The 21,263-nt window shown below is 42.1% G+C and overlaps 2 protein-coding genes across 3 annotated transcripts; both read right to left on the bottom strand.

Moving 5' to 3' along the window:
• Nucleotides 1-535: 535 nt before the first annotated feature.
• Nucleotides 536-5,634, bottom strand: cplx4a (complexin 4a; the record flags this gene model as incomplete). The annotated part of the gene is made up of 3 exons (XM_083670143.1): nt 536-763; nt 2,385-2,472; nt 5,471-5,634. The coding sequence occupies 3 exons, from the start codon at nt 5,632-5,634 to the stop codon at nt 536-538; spliced, it is 480 nt and encodes a 159-aa protein (XP_083526269.1).
• Nucleotides 5,635-8,769: 3,135 nt separating this feature from the next.
• On the bottom strand, nt 8,770-21,164 carry lman1 (lectin, mannose-binding, 1). Of its 2 annotated transcripts, none has more exons than XM_083669535.1 (13): nt 20,947-21,164; nt 19,187-19,341; nt 17,820-17,927; nt 17,411-17,472; nt 16,910-17,009; nt 16,385-16,508; nt 14,827-14,885; nt 14,539-14,671; nt 14,097-14,275; nt 13,794-13,867; nt 9,812-9,974; nt 9,453-9,577; nt 8,770-9,321 (listed from the first exon to the last, which is right to left on the bottom strand). In XM_083669535.1, the coding sequence occupies exons 1-13, from the start codon at nt 21,161-21,163 to the stop codon at nt 9,285-9,287; spliced, it is 1,536 nt and encodes a 511-aa protein (XP_083525661.1). In that variant the 5' UTR covers nt 21,164; the 3' UTR covers nt 8,770-9,284. The 2 variants fall into 2 exon arrangements, with proteins under 2 accessions (XP_083525661.1, XP_083525662.1); XM_083669536.1 differs by having other exon boundaries at nt 13,794-13,864.
• Nucleotides 21,165-21,263: the final 99 nt, after the last annotated feature.

The following is a 21,263-nucleotide window of genomic DNA, read 5'->3' as shown; positions in this document are numbered from 1 at the left end:
TCTCTGCCAGGCTCGCTGATTACTTGTTGTTGTGGAAACGTGTTGACGGGAGTGACTGTCAAAGGTGTACAGTGAGTCGTCTACGGAGATAGGGGCGAGAGGATGCCTTATACAACGTCCACATTATTGTCGGTTCCATACGGTCTGCATGAGGTGTACGAACAGTCGACAGGCTCTCTAGAATTCCCTTGTTTTTATCAGCCTGGATGAAACATTGACACAAGGGTGAAGGGAAAAAAAACGTCATTTATCTAAAACTTCATTTATTCAGACACACACCAAAAAACACATAGAAAAAAAAAAAGACAAAAGATCTATACGTCTTGTCTTTTACAGCAATTAAGGGGACACACATCAACACACATCAACACAGACCATTCAGACGAGGTGGTTGGTTTGGGACATGTGGATTTCCAGCAAAGACATGCTGGTTGGACTTCTTCTTTCTGCTTCTTCTTTTTCTTCCTCATCTTCTTCTTCTTCCTCATCTTCTTCTTCTTCTTCTTCTTCTTCTTCTTCTGTGAAAGCGACCATTTTACATGACGGAGCACTTCTCCTCTGCCTTCGTCTTCATCTCCGTCATGGTGGCCGCGGCCTTCTCCTTTAACTGGTCCATGTCCATGTTCTGGAGGTTCTGCATCTGGCCCAGGATGGAATCCTTGTCCTCCTCCTCTGTGGCGTCCTCGTCCACCATCTTGAGCAGCTCCTCCGGGACGTCGACGTCATCGCCGGCCATGGAGAGCATGTTCTCGTCCTGTTCGCTCTGTTGACACCGACACAGGAAACAGGAAGACAACATGACTTCCTGAGACAAACACCTTCCACAGTGCACTCCTGGGGTGCCATTCTAACGTCTCGTATGGCAATGTTGCTGGTGATACCAGACCATTGTTTAAAGGTACACTTTGAACTTGACACTTAAAATGACAAAATCTAAGTCAAAGTTTGTCAGACGCTTTCGGACCTCAAAGGCAGTCTGAGGTCAATACGAGGTCCCATGACATCTGTTCATGTGTACTGTAGATGAGTGGGAAAGTTGTGCACCGTCTAAAATACAGATTTTATTTGGTGCACATCTTTTTATTAATTTATAATTTAATTAATTTGAGGCTTATATCTGGATCTACACAAATTATGGTGTGGGAATTGGACTCTTGAAATAATGAAGATCTGAAAGCATCTTATCAACTTGATTTTGGAGTGTAATAACCCTTTAATACAATGACTTAAAGCATCTTTGGAGAAAATAGCGAGGCTAGCAACTTCAATCTAGAGGATTACCTGAGACCTGTGTTAGCCTTTCCACCGGGAACCCTTCTGAGAATCTAAAGATGTCGGCCAATCCCACGCACAAGAGACTAATTCCATTACGGTGACATCACAAAGTGTTTTGTGTGTCATTCAACACACCTCGTACACACTCAAGTTCTTGCTCTTTTGAATAATACATTCAAGTGATTCCATCTCTTTGTGTACCTTAGTAGTGCTGACTGTCACATCAATTGTTACAATGTTGCATTTCTTTGACTTCTTTAAATGAGGTTGTCATGGTAGCCCTCATTTACCTTTTTTTCTTAATTATCTTCATAAGCTGACGTTCAGAGCAAACATCCATTGTTATAAATTGTATGGATAGAAGTGAAAACAGTCAATAGATGGAGAGAAGAAACCTATGCTAATTACTGAAGATGTAGAACAGCTGAATACTGAAAATATTTATATATTTACTGCCATCAGGAGACCTTCATTATTCAGGGTGACTATTTTTAAATACCAGTAGGCCTATCTATTTAATTTTTGCTTCTTTATTGTAAGCACAACTTGATAACTATTATAGATTATATCATTTTACAATGATAACATTTTACACAGAATAACATTGAAGTATCCATTATGCTAGCTGTATTGAAGTAAAATCTTACACTACCTTTTTCCCGTCGTCCATCGGGCCTGATTTTAATTATCTCCTTATCAAGCGGCTTTGAAAAATCTGTAATTAAACCCAATAGATCCACTTGTGTAGAGGTGATTCTGTTGTCAAAGTCAACACAAACTGCCCTCAGCGCCCAAAGACACCTCAGCAACACCTACTGTGCACAGAGTGACAGATGGCCATTGGATGTTTAAAGCCCAGGGCACAATATGGTTCACGTAAAGTCTCCACGTCTTTTAATGAACATCTTGGCCCTTAATCTTTTGGCTTCCTACCTTTAGCTGACCTCATGTGAACTGTCGAGCACTGGAGAAGATAAAAACACACTCTCCCATGAAGCACTGCAGGTTGACCCACAAGCTGCCTACTATGACCTGTGAGCAGCATGCAGTGTGTGTGTGTGTGTGTGTGTGTGTGTGTGTGTGTGTGTGTGTGTAGGGAATGGACTCACCTTTGGGAGCCTGTACTTGTCTCTTAAGCACACCCTCAGAGTTGCCCTCTCGGCCTTCTTGTGTAAGAAGTCTGCATCTCTCTCCATCCTGAAATCCAGAGACAATGAATTGATATTTAGCATAATCGGATCAATAAAAAGTTGATTTCTCATTTTTAGGAATTCTTGTTTTCTCACAGACAAGAATGCTTTTGATATAATATTTTATTTGGTAAGTATACAGAGATGAGCATAGTCCATGTCAAAGTAAATAAAGTCAAATAAAGTCAAATAAAGTATAAAGTATATGAATTAAAGGCAAACCATCAACATGTCGTCAAGATACATTGTGCAGTGCGTCCCTTACTGTAGACCAATATGTCACATGACCTTTTGCGTTCAACATGGGTTTTAACTAACGCGGTTCAGACAACATCATATCATTGTTCAATCTCAAGGCCTCCGCATCCGAGCGATGGACACATGTTTGCTGTTTGAGTCCCTTTCCATGGTTCTCTTTACATCAAACTCTGGTACCTGTGCAGTAACGCCGTAACAATCTAGTAATAATATTATATGAACATGTTGTTACATTGGACTTCAGTCATTGATTGTTAATTGCATACTGTAGTAATGGAGTGGAGCATTTTCACTGTCCCTTTTCAATTTGCATGATAAGGAACCATTTTCAACTCAATCATGATAGACCACCATTACTAAAGTATCATCTTTCAACACATTAATACAATTTTGTTGCAAGAGCAACTTAATGTAAAGTGATACTAAAGCGATGGTTTACTGTTGGAGGATATAGTAATTCATAAATATAAACAATTTCCAGTCTTTTACACATGCACAGCTTGCTAGGAGATATTATTGCAACAATGTTTGATTTATGTATTTGCATGGCCAATGATAACATTATCTATTTACAAGTCTACCAAAGTACTAAAGTTAATGTACAGTGATTGTAGACTCTAACTCTAACCCTAACCCTAACTCTAACTCTAACCCTAACCCTAGCCCTAACTCTGACCCTGACCCTAGCCCTAACCCTAACCCTAACCCTAACCCTAACTCTAACTCTAACCCTAACCCTGACCCTAACCCTAACCCTGACCCTAACCCTAACCCTAACCCTCTAACCCTAACCCTAACTCTAACCCTGACCCTAACCCTAACTCTAACCCTAACCCTAACTCTAACCCTAATCCTAGCCCTAACCCTAACCCTAACCCTAACTCTAACCCTAACCCTAACCCTGACCCCTAGGAACTATTTTCCAGATGCTAAAACAAGGCAATACAAAGGTGCTTCCTGTTAAAGACGATGATTTACATTATCAGGGACGATGACAAGGTTGTTGCAAAGCAACGTGCCAATGTTGCCGATACAACCAATTCACCCAATACAACACCAGGGGGAAGTATGGATTTTACAATCCATGGTAAAGTCAATAATCATGAGAATATTTTCTTGACCTTTTCCTGATACAGTATGGGTTAGTGGAGGGGTAAGTATTTACTGCAGCCAATTAAACATGAGGATTATTAGTTGGCCAGATTGAGGGAGCCAGATTGAGGATTACTGTAGGCCAAGACATGACAGCTACAGTCTAACCCCAGCATGCTCTCAAGGGCCAGGGGATTGTTCATGATCAGAACTATTCTATAACTAATCTAGGACCGGCTTGTCCACTGAACCTCCAACGTCACTGTGTCCCCCGTCAACACAATTAGAGTTCTTTCGAATGAGCGTCTGTTTTTGGGCTTCATTAAAAACAATAATATAATTTAAGATGATACTGTAATATGTATTGATATGTTCAGCACTGGCAGTTTGACTTCACAACATCATTGGGTTTACAACTACACTGAGTTGTGATTTAAAAAATGTTGAGGGGTTTGTATTTTCTTAAAAAAAAAAGTTTTACACCAGATGAATTGTACCCTCAGAGGGACTATCATGGGAACAGGACTAATCTTGTTATATAATCAATGTCAAGACAGTTTGGGAGAAGCATTTGTCAGAGGATTAAGTTTATTACAATAAAACATCGCAATTAATGAAAAATGTCAATATGCGCAAATGTCTCCATAGATACATGAAATACAAATGGGAGATTTCCGAAACATTTGTTTCATGTTCTGGAGAAACGTGCTTGGGATTTGTGGCTGCATCACTTTGTCACTCCCTACTACTACAACGTTACGCAATGTTACAGTAGTAGTTATCTGCTTATTGTGTTTTTGTTTATTATGTGATTGCCCCACAGGGCATCAGCATCATTTTACATAACAGAACAAAATGGCTTCCAGACAAACCAAAAGTGTAGAGCTGATCTTCTGTCTTCTGATCAACAGAGATGAGTTTGAGAGATCTTCCTCTTGTTGTTCCCGACAGTAAATCCTGTCAGAAACTGTGACTATGGAAGTAACCTGGATTAACTGCCTTCATTATTTTTAGATGACCTTGATCATATTTAATCTGTGATTCTTAGATTTTTCACTGCACTATCAAAGCCCCTCCCTCTCCGCTGTCAGAGTTAAACCGTCCTGGATAAAACAAGGCAGCCATTTTACCCTCCTCTTGGTTCTTACTTGCTCAGGTACTAAATGGGATTGATAGTCTTAATCTATACAATCTCCCTCCATAGAGACTAAATTAAAATGTATTTGACTTTGTAGAGTGCTGATCCATTTGAGTCTTAGTGAGCTGGTCAAATGCAAGAACAACAGCATCGACGACAACAACAACAAATGTTGTTGGCAACCGATCAGGGGATCAAAAGGTGGAGATTAATTGTGTAATTGACCTCTTGATTGTGTCTGGAGTGACATTTGAGACCTTTGAGACCTAAACATGTATTTCCACTCAAACTGTATTTTTTTAGTCTGCTATACTCTGACTTTGGATGATAAAACGACATAATCAGTGAAATAATAAGTGCCGTTTAGAAAGGGACAACAGCAAACTGCAAGAAAATTTAATAAATTACAAATAAAAAAACAAAACCAACACATTCCCGGTCAGATTATGGCGGTGTCCACACATTCCCTCCCATGGACCAAGGACACCAAAACAAAATGGAGAGGCTGGTTACTTACTTCTCTTCCACCAACTGTTTTTGGTATTCCTCATACTCCTCGCGGGTCATCCCTGCTGCTTTGGCTGGGTCGGTCGGGGTGGCCTCCTCCGTTTTCTCCTCTCCTCCGCCGAGAACACCCGCCAAAGGGTTACTAGGAAGCATACTCTTGATTAGGAAAGCCATGGTGCCCTACGGGAGTCTGCAGTGCTGGAATATAATATAGTAAGGTAGTTTAAGACTAGTTGCTCCCCTATGAAGCCCTTAGGTTGGATTCCTGCTGCAGTGAAGTCCACTGGGAGCCTGCCTAGCTAACCTGCTGCTTGTCTATGTCTATGTCGTCAAGGGCACACTGATGACTAGGACGGCAAAAGAAAAAAAAAAAAGAAAAACTGTTTTGCCTCGGCCATAATCTGGATTAAACCTCCAGCTCCACCACACTAAGAGGCAGATGGCCTGTTTTCCTTCTATTTTTATAACATAGGACTTTATGGATTGATATTGATTATTGCCCACTGGAAGTCAATGGCAGTGTTGGTGCTGCCATGAAAGTTCACCATCAAATTTGGGGTTTTCAAGATCAAATTCTTGTTCCCCAGGCCAGCACCGTCACATGTGAAGCTTCCGCCCACTGGCTTCTAATCACATTACCTCAGAAGGGGGCGGGCCTCTGTGGCGTCTCTCCCAGAGGCTTCCATTTATACCTCTGAGCCGAGGCAGAGGGGAGAGAGGAGCAGGATTAGCGACCTGTTTATCCAACCAGAGCCATTGTTCAGCTCAACCCTGACTTGACAGCAGACGGAGGAAGGGAGGGAGAGTAGACGCACATCAGATCTTAATAATACCAATAGTAATAATAGTAATACTTAGTAATACTAGTAATAGTAATACTTCCAAATCACTTTGAAATCAGCCTCACTGCTCCTCTGAACAAGGTCTGATACAGGGGAGGCTCGTGGAGGTAGAAATCGGAGGACGGGCTAATTGTAGCGCATGGAATGAGGAATGGTATCAGACATAGACACGTGACACCATTCCCTATTCCATCCCATGCATTACAATGAGCCCGTCCTCTGATTTATACCTCCCCAGGTCTAATATACTATATAAGGTATATATACTTGTTAATTATAAGAGTACAGGAACCAAAAGTGACACATTTTGACTCTGATATTGAGGAATGTCAGGAACCATCATGCACAGTAATCATTTATCAATTCACACCACTCCCTATCACTTCATAGCAAATGCCAGGTGCACTTTCAAGTACAGGTGTTCTACCACCTCCACCATGAGAAGGTGTACAGGTGTTCCTAATGAAGTGTTCGGTGAGTATACTTGGTAAGCAATAGGGATGAATGTACAGAAACTGTAGAGAGTATATTGGCCTTCCACGGTTCCTCTACACTGTTGGGGAGAGGCAGAGAGGATGTTTATGGTGACAGTATAAGAAGGTGGACTGACATCGCCAGATTAAGGATGGGAACTATGCTTTCACAATGCGTATGTGGGGAAGGCATTATAAAAACAGAGTAGAAGTGATTGTGGTCAAAATGCCACAAAGAGGAACATTCTTTAAGCTGTTATACTACGGTACACCCCCCAACAGCATTCAGTCCTGCACGTTTTCCCCTTGAAGGAGCAGGGCGTACGTTTGTTGGAAGTCTGCCAGCTCTGGCCACCGTGGCGAAATTCAGTTCAAAGTTCCAAACAACAACATCCCTCCCTACAGTGTCGGACCCGAGAGTGTCAGACATTAGCTGTTGTGTTTCTGCATGTACGTACGATCCAAAGAGGCAGCCACCAGAGACAGAAAGGTGAAAATCGGTGAGTCACTCCCCTAGAACAACCCTGGCAGTAAACATGTTTGAGTGTTGGGTAGGACACTCCATTTTAGAAAAGAATTTTTCCAGACCAAAATAGCGTTTGGAAATGAAATATTTCTTTCAACGGATCTCAGTCCCCTGATTGCTACTTGTTGAATATAGTCATTACAACCATATGGATGCTTCTAGAAAGCTTGAATGTCACAGACTAGATGTTTAAATAAGCAGTGATTCTGTAATACAAACCTGGGATTTAATGATAGCCTTGCCTGACGTTACTCAACCATAATAAACATTCCAATGAATCAAAATAGATATGAAAAACTGTTAAATTTGAGAATTGACATCGATGCAAACTACAATGATGTACAATGATGTTGCATTATGTGAGAATGTAAGAAATGTCCCTCTGTTCTATTGATTTGGGAGGATGGTATGGCAGATGTGCAGGACTGTCACAAGCATGGCTCTAATCCTCTGGTTAAAGCAGGGGTTGCTTGCATGAGACAAAGGGAGAGACTCATGGAGAGAGAGAGGGAGAGGAAGGGGATTAATAGTGCAGAAAAAGTGCAGCTCTCTATAATGTCACGAATAATGGAAGCATTGGATCTACACCAAGAATATGGATGTGACATACTGTGGATGTGACACGGTAGAAATGGTGACCAATGAGAGAAAGAGAGATGTGTTATATGCTAATGATGTCTATTTATTTTCTCTAACTGTGTTGTGTCGTGTGACGTGGTGGTTGTGTCGTGTGACGTGGTGGTTGTGTCGTGTGACGTGGTGGTTCTCCTGTACATCGCCTCACAGGAGATTAGGATCGTATTTGTACACATGCTATGGGGATTAGCGATAGCATGGCCATATGGGATATACTGTATGACCTGGAAGCGTAAAGGTTAACATCATAGCACTGGTGAAACCAGATCCACATAATACTGTTCAAGGATCCAGACACTTTGACACAAAATTAATCTCTGCAGGACGCGAAGTTTCATAAGCAGCCATGCTAGCTTTATGGCTTGCATTGGTAATGATACAAAATAATCATTTTAAGAGAATTGGACATTTAAATGCCATCAATGTCTTGACATGCATCTGAATTACTACTTAAAGGGATTGTTCACCCACATTTAAGAATCACATATTTGCTTCCTTAACCTGAAAGGGGTCTATGGAGAAGGACAGACTTCAATCCAGACTTTGGTTATGCTTATCCGGGCACTGTCACTAAATGCATTTTTAACCAAAAAACAATCAAAGTCAATATGCTAAATTTGCATGTTTGAATTGTCATGCCACAATGCTCTCTGCTGATGTGGTTAAGTGATAGTTCAGTAGTAACTACTACATGAGCAATTAATAAAATGTATTAAATATCCCTGTAATGCTTAGAGGCCACTTAAAAATACCATTATCATGAGATTCTTTTGGTTCCTGTGGTAAATAGCTGCCTGTAATCAACCTCACAGTAAAGTCCTTGCAATATCAAGGAGGACAGAACACCGTATTGGTTTGTTTTTTGTTTATGTAAATTGCTTGAGAAGAAAAAGAACATGTCAGATTTTGGCATGTTTCAACCATTCACGACACACACACTGGACACCTGTTCTGAGATACATAGTTCAGAATTGATACAAAATTGCACATTTAATCCACGTTTTTTCCAAACTGTGTGAATAGACAGTGGTTTGTTTTCGAGGGTGGGATCTTGTCATAATCAAGTCCATAAAACACATTTTCCAATGACTTGGCAAAATACTGTATAGAATATAATACATCATAGAGAGTCTTGAACAAAATGTCCCACGCAATCTGAACAGCCATTCATTCACACACTGTACATCTCAGATCAAATTAAAAATAGGAAATTAAAAAAAGAAACTCTCAAACAAAATCTCATGTTCAAGTGCAATAATTTACAATTTGAAAACAAAAACAAACCAGAAAATTAGCAAAACGGAAAGTCCCTCATTTACATATTCTCATGTTTTTTTATGCGTTTCATCAAAAGAACTTCTTTGCCGCTGCTTCTTGTTGACTTCTACAGGGAGAAGAAGGAAGGGAGACACAGAGAGGGGTACAATTACAATACGAGAGACAATGGAAATGCAGCTAAACAATATACTGGAACATTTCTCGATTACCAAACAAAGCAAAACCACCGGTACTTACTTGTACATGATGTAGGCAAAGAACAGGACTGATTGGATCACCACGAACACCACAAAGTGGACGGTGGACAGACAGGAAGGCATTGGAGGGGGTTCAGGACATTTGACCACCTTTTCACTAGGGTTCTGTATTAAGACATACAACAGAAAGACTGTGTGAACATCAAAAGCAAACTGTGTCGACTGCTGAGACGGCTTGCAGGCTTCACTTTTGGGCCTAATCCTAACCTGCGTAACTCGATTCAAGCTGAAAGCTTCCATTGACATCAGTGCAATATTTATGCGAGAATATTTCTCTCTTGAATCTCAAGTGGCTGGAGGTTAAGGCCCAGTATGAGGACGTATTTGACAGGGCCTCACCGGGGCGCTGCGCTGGATCAGGTGCTCAACGTTTCTCTTGACCACGTGTAGATGTTCCTTGATGTCGTTGAAGTGCTGGACGGTCTCGTAGGTCCCCATTCCCACTGCGTTACCTTGGTTCTGCGCGGTACCGATTTGTTTCAGGGATTCCTGAAACGAGTTTCTGGTTAGAAAAAAAAAAAGAAGGAAGAGTTATACCTCACGGTCGAACACAGATGACAGCCAGGGAAATACATCCAGTGAAGAACAGAGGAGGCTTCTGCAACCTTCTACATCTCACATCAGCACAAGAGAAAGGGTAGTTAGAACACCCCTGTAACATCTGGAGAAGAAAACGTATTTGGAATATCAAGATTTTCAAAAATAAATAACCTGAAACACAGTGTGTGAAATTGAAATCGGAATATTTCTGGGGCAAATTTAATTAGTATTGCACACCCCCCCCTCCGAGACAACACACGTGCACACCCCCAACAGAGCACTGGGCTCTGGGTACAGGGTCAGCCATATTCAGCACCCCTGGAGCAGTTAGGGGTGAGGTGCCTTGCTCAAGGGCACAACGGCAGTGGTAGACACCTTAGATATGATGCCAGCAACCCTCCAGTCACCAGCTCACATCCACCTCCCTCCTGGGGTGGGGAGATCGAACCAGCGACCCACCGATTGGCTACCTGCCCCATATTCCCGTATACGAGCGGCTGAGGGTGTGAATGTGTGGGACTGTGTTCCAGGAAGAACGTGCACACCTCTCATCCGGATTATAGAGTGAGACAAGGCATGGTTAGCACGGGTGACCCCAGACATACCTGTATATGACACTGCCATGTTTAAAAAGCCGTTATCCACTCATTGAGTTACCAGAGGACACATTTCCTGCAATGCGGGTTTCATTGAATTCAGTCAAAAATGTGATGACCCCTTCTGCACTAATATGAGAAATGCCTGAGGGAAACATATTGTAACAAACAATTTACATTCTTAATATTACAGTGAACTGTCCAAATTCAATCTCTTAATCCTTGCTCCCTGAAGACCATACATCCTTGATGCGACTGAAAATGGTTGTGATTGCTAAATTAATCCCCTCTAAAATCATGTTCTTGTGACATATGAACTATAAATATGCAAAAACGCAAAATCAGATTACCAATTTTTTTTTAAAGTATTAATATAAACCCAAGGTTTACTGTACAGTTTTGTCTATCTGAATGTATGAATATTCAGTTATAATTGACTGACATGCAAAAACTATTATAATTCTTCACTTTACATTGAATACTGATAGTTTATGGTACTTGGATGGGATATAATGATCTGAACTGTAGTTATAACCAGTTTACCCCATGTTTAGATTTCAGTATTGTCCAGTCCCAACTGTCAAACAACAGAAACAGCATTTCTGGGGCTTTGGGGGAAACAGAGTACATTTAGCCAACAAATATGTCATATAAGCATCAGAATCAAAGGAGACGACTCAGCACTCCTTGATGTAACTGCTGCATGTCGTGATCAGCAGAAAGACTTTAACTCAAGAGGAACATGCACAAGTCTGGTAAGGAAAGTGATGTATGCGAATTATCTCTGAAACATTTTGCGGCATCTGCATTGTCGTGTAATCAGTTCACGTATTAAGAAAAATCTACCAGACGCTGAGGTCCCTGGTGTGCATTAAAAGAGCAGAAAAATACTTAACCTTTTAATAAAGAAGACAAGATCATGTTTCTGATTAAATTACATTTTCTTCAAATGTATTATTACTCACAGGAGGGGCACGTCTTTTCCCTTATCGTCTTAAATAAACGTAAGACGATTACAAAGAGAAAAAAGACTTTGGACAAATGAAAGCGACTGGAGGGGCCACAAGCATGCAGTCTTTGAGGGAATGGCGACAACAAGAAAGCAATCAGAAGATGACCATGTTTTCTGTGTATGAAGGATATCGTTAAAGACTGGTGTCTAATCCTTGAAGGACAAATGGTGCTAAGATTTGGCCTTTTCTTGCACTGCCACATGCTGTGGCCTAAGGGACTGACAGCAGTTTTTTTTTTTTTTTTTTACAAAATCAAATTTGTTTCTCAGGGAAAAAGAACATTAAGAGGCAAATCTCTTGAGAAAGTAAGTGGACGTTTATTAAACCATGAGTCTAATCTCTATCTAGTACAAGTGACCCATTTATGAACAGAAAAGCCCTCCTGGATATAGTAATTTGGAGACTAAAATGAGGACATATCATAATTCACGTCTTTATCAGAGGGTTCAATGCTTAATTCAAGTACAGAGGGGTCAAGTACATAAACGACACGATACATACATACATAATCTACAAGATAATACAGATCAGTCGTGTGTTAGAGCATTACAGACCACATGACCCAAACTGGACCACGTCTACGCAATGTTTGGTTACATTCATTATGTCAATCAGATTATTCCATGAACTGCATTGACCACTAATGATCAATCAGTAATGATCTCCCCCCTCATTGAATGATGGCACAGCACTAATTGTCAAATTGTGTGTCTTTTAATGCCATCTACGGAAATCAAGTAAATATGCTTGAAAGCAAATCAGTTGATAATTCCCTTATTGAGGGTGGGAAAACTATTAGCGGTTTGATTTAGGGCAACAAGCTTGGTTCCTTTTATGCTAAAGAATAAAATGGGTCTAGGAGATTAATGTACACATTGAATAACCAAATCTTTAATAACTCGTTCTGATTAAATCCTTATGCAAATGATGTATGAAGATTAATTTGTCTTAACAAGCTACATAACATATTAATTCTGACAATAATTAAATGCTAAATTAGATTTCTCTACTTTTGCCTCCATTTCAGGTTTAAGAAGTATACAAATAACCAACAACTGCAAATAACCTTTCAGAAACTCTCACAGGTTAAAAAGGACAGCTAACAATAACATAGTTGATAAACATCATCGCTGTTGCAATAAGTACGACTGCAGCGTCTTAATAAAGAGACAACCTGGGGAAAACAAAGGTTTTAAAATGTGATCGCACTGTATTTACCAAAGAGTCTGTGATTGGTTCTCTAATCTTTTCACTACTGTTTCACGATACGTTATCAGAATGTTATTGTCGACGGAACACACAGGAATTGACGTAACATGTCGACAAAGAATATACATTCTTCCGTTTGATCAGAGGCTTTATCAAGGGCCGTGATCAAACATTATTTGAATCCGAATGGCCTCAGCCTTGAACAAAAGACATCATACAGACTCCATTATCTCAAGGTATTGTGTCAAGCCCCAGAGACTGTCAAAACATCCAGGTAAAACATGATAAATTACCCTGCGGAAGACACATTTGGATACGTACTCTAAACATTAATTTGGATATGTAAGCATATCCACACGTATGTACTGTAGATATGTATAAATTCATCAATTATACATTTAATCTCAAGGAAAACAGATCAACCCTGTTTTGGTTACATTTCCTATTTATAATTTGATTTTATTCGTGATGTCTATACAAAATAAAATAACCCCCCCCCCCCCCCCCCCACACACACACACACACACACACACACACACACACACACACACAGTGTTAAAGACAAAACCCCGACTGAACTGCCCAGCAGATTCCCCCATGTTCTCATGCCCACAGCACAGCAAGAGTAAGCAAACAAGAGCTAAATACAAATATGGTTGAGGGGATCGGCACCGTAACCCCCTGGAGCTCATCTCGCTGGGGGGTTGGAGAGGGGGAGGCTTAAGGTATCATACTGAATCCCTATAACCGGGAAAGGGGGGGGGGTCATATGAGGCAGCTAGATTATTGGGCTGGGACACCTGCGGCTGTGGAGTATTGTATTGGGAGATTAAATGCGATTCCAGGGCCCTGGATTTTTCTTGTTTTTCCGGACGATCAAGTCTTACATATGTGCGACAGACAAAGAACAAATACAAACAACAACAACAACAACAGCGTCAGTATCCGCTGTGAGTGACTTACCTCAACTCGTTGAGGTTTCTGAGCACCTCCTGTTGCGTCGTGACGACTGCGTTCATCTCTTGACTCGGAGGCTGCTGTGGAACAACAAAGCAGGCAGTGGCTTAGTTCACCTGAACCAACGAAGAATATGTGTGTGCTGATATGTGTGTGCCTGTGTATATGTGTGTGTGCCTGTGTATGTGTGTGTATATACGTGTGTGTATGCGTGTGTGTGTGTGCGCGTGTGCGTGTGTGTGCGTATGTATGTGTGCACGCATGTGTGTGTGTGTGTATATGTGTGTGTGTGTGGGCGTTAGGACCTACCTGTCCTGACTCTGGACGCTTGGCGATCTCCTCCGTTATCACTGAGACGTAGCGCTGCTGTTCGTCGAGGATCATGGCGAGCTGGCGGTGGAGCTGCTTGATCTCCAGGTGGATCCGGTTCTGGCCCTCAAACACCTGCCGGATCTCCCGGTCGTTCACGCTCTCGTACATGTCCTCGACTACGCAAAACATCCATCAGAGAAGACGCTCCCGTCAACATGTCAGCTACATACCAGACGCGGCAGCAGACTAATCACATATGGAATCATGGCCACATAACAACATTTCATATTGAGTCACGACTACTTCAGACTGGCTTTGGTTTGTATCTTTTCCGATGTGTGTAAGTCATTTCACAAACCATTCAATGATAACTAAACATCATTATCAAAATATGGCAAAAACAGAGGGTGTATTGAGCATGTTTTTGGGTGAAACTAACTGGGTTGTCCTTGGACATCTGGATGCTCTTTCTGAAACTCCTCTTTCTTTTTGTCCAGCTCTTGCTGAAAGTTCTCAAATTCCTCCTGGTACTTGTCCTTCTCCTCCTTGGGAATCTCGGCCTCAGGTGGGGGCTTCAATGGGGGAAACAAAACAACTACTCTGAACCCAGGAGAGGCCCCTTACACCACACTTTCAAATACATCTATTGAGAAATGCCTGTGCAATCTTAGTCAGATGTTCTTCCAATTAAATAGTACTGGCGAGTGGTATTAGGAAATGTAGTTACCAGTTCTTGGCCGGGTGCAGTTAGCCTGAACAACAAGAATGACAGAACATCATGGTCATCTGGAACAAAAATAAGTTACATAAGTTACACCGAGCAAATTAGAAAAAGTGTGTTTCATCCCTTATTTTAGACACAATTCTTAAAAACGATCGTATGAATAAACATTGTGTTATAATCGAAATAATCCGAAAGCAGTTAAGTGAATGAGTTACATATCTGTAGCAATTTAAGAAACTATTTATGAACAGAAAAAAGTGAATAACTTGTTAGTTTAAAATGACTGAGCTTAATCAGAGAGGGTCCTTTAACCTCAGTACAAGAGAGGGTACATCTCCACATTGTGGTACAGCTAAACACAGTAAATAATAATGATAATAATAATAAATATACTATGTGCAAACAAGCAGTAGTGGAAAAGCTAAATTAGAGTCCTGAGTGTGCAGCCAGTAGAAGTGTGGGGTGAGGTTACCCTCCCAGTATCAGGGTACCCCTCCCAGTATCAGGGGACCCTCCCAGTATCAGGGGACCCCTCCCAGTATCAGGGGACCCTCTCCCAGTATCAGGGGACCCTCCCAGTATCAGGGGACCCTCTCCCAGTATCAGGGTACCCTCCCAGTATCAGGGGACCCTCCCAGTATCAGGGGACCCCTCCCAGTATCAGGGTACCCCTCCCAGTATCAGGGGACCCTCCCAGTATCAGGGGACCCCTCCCAGTATCAGGGGACCCTCCCAGTATCAGGGGACCCTCCCAGTATCAGGGGACCCTCCCAGTATCAGGGTACCCTCCCAGTATTAGGGTACCCTCCCAGTATCAGGGTGGACCCTCCCAGTATCAGGGGACCCTCCCAGTATCAGGGGACCCTCCCAGTATCAGGGTACCCTCCCAGTATTAGGGTACCCTCCCAGTATCAGGGTGGACCCTCCCAGTATCAGGGGACCCTCCCAGTATCAGGGGACCCTCCCAGTATCAGGGCACCCTCCCAGTATCAGGGGACCCTCCCAGTATCAGGGCACCCTCCCAGTATCAGGGGACCCTCCCAGTATCAGGGGACCCTCCCAGTATCAGGGGACCCTCCCAGTATCAGGGGACCCTCTCCCAGTATCAGGGGACCCTCCCCTGTTACCTCTCCTGGCTGCACACTCTGAACTCCAATTTAGCTTTTGCACTACTGCTTGTTTACACATATTTATTATATTGGTCTCTAATTGTACATCTTACATATGTAACATACCTCAGGACCTGTTGCCCTTGTTCACCTGTACATATCATACTGATATTCATCTCATGTATATTCACTTATTATATTAATGTATTTATACTCACTGTAAGACCTTATACTGTAATATCATGCACTGTCTACAATATCATGTCTTTTGCACATCTGGTTAGATGCCAAACTACATTTCGTTGTCTCAGTACTTGTACTCTGTGCAATGGCAATAAAGTTTAATCTAATCTAATCTAATCTAATCTAATCTAATCTAATCTAAAGAGAATAGAAGGGGTAGTAAAGGATGTTTAAGAGGATTCTGGACACATGGGATACAAGATTATCACCTGCTAAACCCCCAGTAGCAGCTGAAACGCCAAAATATCCTTCCTTTGGAATGACCATGTTGTCCACCTTGGTACAGAACTCATAGTCATCTCTGTCCGGAGTGAATCCATTGTTGATCATTACCTGTGACAGGAGACGCACCACATCAATGGCAAAACATATCTTAACTCATTCAGTGCCAGGGGTGAATAAAGCTGCCCAAATTGTCAACATTCTAGAGTGCCACGGGTGACTTTATTCACCAAAAATGCAGAAGTTATTATGCTTTTTTTCTAGGTAATTACCACATAAAACACTTGAGTGTTCTGGAATTCTTGGGCAGTTAGTGAGTTAACACCTGTTCTTAATAAACAACCAATATAAAAACTAAGAAAATAGATAAATAATCTATAACATATAAATATATTGTAAATAAATATTAAGAGGTTTTCTCAATAAATAACAAATATAAAAACAAATGTTGATGAGTGGCATCAACATTATTTCCACTCAATATAGTGTTTCTGATGCAGGGTCATACCTACCGTTAATGTCCTCATGTAGTACGTTATTTTGACTTTGACAGGGTATGGTTTATTACGGAAGTCTCGTAAGCACGTTCCCAGGGCTTGAGTGGAGCCATCACTACAGAAGGAACACTGTTTTCAGACACAACAACACACATTGTACTACACCACACAATGCATACAATATTGTTGGAAGACCGAAAATTAACGGTTTGGAGCTTTCAGGTTTGAGAAATTAAGGAAAACATTTCAAAACACAAAGCAAAGGCAATGTCCCTGTGGTGTAGTAAACACCGCTGGGATATCTGGAGGTTACACACAAAACAGTGTGAAGTATAAGACACTCAACCGGCACAGAAAAGTGATTTAGAGCTTTCACTGGTCCAGGAGATTAGAAGAGATAGAGGATTATTTTCTCCAACCGCCAAATAATCATATTTTCTAATCTTCTTTAAATTGTTCAAATTTGAGTTGGCTTGAGTGGTGATGTCACAGCAAGGTAAGGAAATGTTGACTTACTTTTGGTGGTCATAAACAAGTTTCCCGTTGTTTCCCACCACAAGGACAGCAGGGTTATTTTTCTAAGCAAAGGAAATGACAAAAGAAGACAATTAATCCTAATCCATCTAATCTGTAAGGGGAAGGTAAAATGTGCGTCTCTTATCCAATCTGGCAAATCTTATCAATCATTCCACCTGAAAGCAACTAACAAAGGTGTTCTGATATCCACATGCAATGTAGAGTATTGTTAATCCATAAATCCTGTCTTCTCCACAGTACTTGATAGTCAACAAACACTGTTATTTTGCACTGTCTAAACCATAACTTGACCTATATTTACAGTATAGAAACAAATGTTGTATTTCCTCTCCTTTTGTTTTGCTTTGTCTATGATGACAAACTGTAAACAACTGATTTGACCACCGACCTTCCCATCATTGTCAAAGGAGTCGAAGAAAATGCCAATTCCATTCCAGCTGTCCGCAGCTCCATAGACCGGGCCATCCAGACCTTGTGCAGACGTGAACCACATGGCCTGTCAGAGCAACGGGCCGAACGGAGAGAAACAGAGGTGAAGATGAAGAGGGTGGACGTCAGAACTACTACATTTCCCACCAGTAGGACAGCCACGGTCATCTCACCCACACACTTTAGTGACACAGGCAGCTATTTTCCCAGACACCGATTAATTTTAGTCCTGAACTAAAACAAACGTTCAATGGTCCAATGAAAATGGACAAAAGTCTAGGACCAGGATTAACATAGGTCCGGAAAACCAATCAAATGTACATGACAATACTAGTTTGAGGTGCCCCCTACCCGAAGGTACACACACAGGTTTTCCGGACCTATCAAATGTACATGACAATACATTTGGCCTTAGCTTTTAGGCGCTGCCCTTTGGTTTGAGGTGTCCCCTACCCGAAGGTCAATGGCACTGCCAATGGCCCCTGGTGTGAGCATTGACTACTTTGTCTTATGATGACTGTTGGATAGATGATTCACTTACTTAAACAAATGTAAATGTATTTGTTGCTTTAGATAAAGGCGCCTGCTAAATGCCATAAATGTAAATGTAAATGAAGGTACACACACAGCTCAGCTACCACGTCCAAAGCCTAGGCCGCGTGCATGTGAGGCAAAGCGATGAACACCGAACTTCACGACCACTTTGTCAAGTTATCTGAGTTCATCAATGACCTGGTTCACAGCAGCAAAGCCTCAGCTGTGGCAGTGCTGTCAGCCGATGCAGGCCTTAACTCTTAACTCCAAATTTCCCGCCTGAACGAGCAGCCCTTCATACACTGAGAGTGGATTAATCAATTCAATCAATCAAATTGTATTTCTACGACGCATTTCATACCAGCGGCAGCTTAATGTGCTTTAGAATGAAAACACAGCAATCGACATAGCCAACAGAATAAGACCACAGAACGACTGACAACAGAAATAAAGAATTAAAAAAGGACACATGAACCTACATGCGCACAGCACACATGTGAAATAATATTTAAAAAAATAAATAAATAAAAAGCCTACTGGCATTATGACTGCCTATGACCCCTGGTCTGAGCATTGATTACTTTATCTTATGATGACTGTTGGATAGATGATTCACTGACTTAAACAGATGTATTGTTGTAAGTCGCTTTGGATAAAGGCGTCTGCTAAATGCCATCAATGTGAATGTAAATGTAAACGTGAAGCACATACACCGATATGAACAACACACAATACAAACACACAGAGTGGACGGGACAGAAGCTGGAGAACAGAGGTCTCCTCCCTCCTTACCAGGCCGTCGGCTCCCATTCTCCCACGGCCAGAAATGCGGAAGGTCACCTCGGCCTCCCAGTTGTCAAAGGTGATGGTGTTCTTGGTCCACACGGAGCCCTTCTGACTCCTGAGGGATGGAGTGATACGCACCTGGTCTGCGCTGGGGATGGCATCTGGAACAGGAATGGTGGTCAGCAGGGTTGGAGTTCAATTCCACACTTCAACTTAAAGACTGAGGAGACATTCTCACAGACAAAAACAGAACCTTTTCACTGTATCTTAATTGTAATCTCAAGTCCTTTCCTGACCGTAGGACCGTAACCCGTCGTTGTTAGAGAAGTCACTAATGTCTCCATCTGAGGTAATGACAGTTTGTCCATAACCACTGTCCTCTATGGGAAGTGATAACAGTATATCTTACGGTTTTCCCTGTGTAAAAAGACATACTAGCATAAAGCAGACTAAAGCAACTGTTCTGTCAACTGTTCTGCAGCCAAGTTGTGCAGACTAGAATATCTTATGTAGGCCGAGGCTAATATGATGTAACTCATTATGTAAAGGTTCAGGAGGTAGGCTAGGTTAATATAATCTAACTAAGGTTCAGGAGGTAGGCCAGGCTGATATAATGTAACTAAGGTTCAGGAGGTAGGCTAGGTTAATATAATGTAACTAAGGTTCAGGAGGTAGGCCAGGCTGATATAATGTAACTAAGGTTCAGGAGGTAGGCCAGGCTGATATAATGTAACTAAGGTTCAGGAGGTAGGCCAGGCTGATATAATGTAACTCATTATGTAAAGGTTCAGGAGGTAGGCCAGGCTGATGTAATGTTTGGGAGGTATGCTAGGCTGATATAATGTAACTAAGGTTCAGGAGGTATGCTAGGCTAATAGTCGGTGATTAAAATGTCATGACAGCACAATCTTGACATGACACGCTGGATTTCTGATAAGAAGAAACTGACTCCAAATAATCGGGGCACATCGTCACACTAACCTTTGCACTGGCCTCGCAGCTGAGGGAGGAACAGACCCCTAACCCTAACCCTAACCCTACAGGCAGGGAACGGTAACGGACCCATCAACTGACAACTGACAACGCTACGAGTACTTTTCCCTAATCGTGCATCTTCATAATCATATCTATCAATACTGTATGTGAATACTACGTGTTGCCGGGAAGGCAACGGCCTGCTAAGAGCAGAGTTCACATCCCATCCGGACCTGTCTTCAGGAGAACTTTATCCTAGGCCTCAGCACTGTCTGACAGACACCCCTGAAGTACGTGTCATGGGGTAAAACAGCCATCCTAACAGTGTCAGTGTGGGTACATTTGGGCAGGGCAACGTAGCCAGCTGGTGATCACCGTGGCACGTCCTTTCACTGTGAAAGCTGAATGCGAACTAGTCCTCTTTCCTGATGTCAGCATGTTGCATGAGGCTACATGTAGCCAGAGACGATCCAACTGGGAGGCAGTTGTTCCATTGACAGTTCTGGTCCTGTGTCGTCTCGGTGGCTGTTTAGTCCAGCCTGTTTAGTCCAGCCTGTTTAGTCCAGCCTGTTTAGTCCAGCCTGTTTAGTCCAGGCTATTCAGTGATCCTAGCGATTGTATGAACTTGACAGTCAACAGTCTACTACTCGTGTGATGCATGTCCTGGTCCTATACGCCCGCTATGAGCTACTCCTTGGCCCTGGCATATATAAACACTAAAAACCGGCAAGATATGTCCAGCTGGCTTGATAATAAATGATAATGCTACAGCCACCAACTGCAAAACTTACTTCCAGAGTGGAGCCAGAAAGGGATACTGCCGTCGGCTTGAGACAGGTGCGGTCCTTTGAAACTGTACTTGTATTCAAAGCGGCGGAGAGGAGGGGGGTCTTGTGCAGCGGAGGCACCTGCGACGATGTCGGCAGAACAGGGACGAAACGTTAAAGTTAAGGTGAATAGTACTAAACAAGCATCAGCAGCCAGCCGCTTTCCGACGGACACCGCCATGTTTTTGGGTCCCACTGCTGACGTAGCGCTGAATCAGGGTGGATGACGGGATAGCCTGGAGGGCCAACAGGGCGCCTTCTCATTGGTCAGACAGCTGAGT

Source organism: Argentina silus, assembly GCF_951799395.1.
Source record: "Argentina silus genome assembly, chromosome: 5".
In the NCBI taxonomy this organism is placed as follows: Eukaryota; Metazoa; Chordata; class Actinopteri; order Argentiniformes; family Argentinidae; genus Argentina; species Argentina silus.
This window is presented reverse-complemented; position numbering and strand designations above follow the sequence as displayed.

Excerpts from the sequence above, each read along its gene's own strand:
- lman1 (XM_083669535.1), bottom strand. The coding sequence starts at position 21,163 with ATGGCGGTGTCCGTCGGAAAGCGGCTGGCTGCTGATGCTTGTTTAGTA. Across the intron at positions 17,010-17,410 it reads CTTGTTTATGACCACCAAAA|TGATGGCTCCACTCAAGCCC; the intron begins GTAAGTCAACAT and ends TTCCTTCTGTAG. Across the intron at positions 16,509-16,909 it reads ACTACATGAGGACATTAACG|GTAATGATCAACAATGGATT; the intron begins GTAGGTATGACC and ends CTCCTGTCACAG.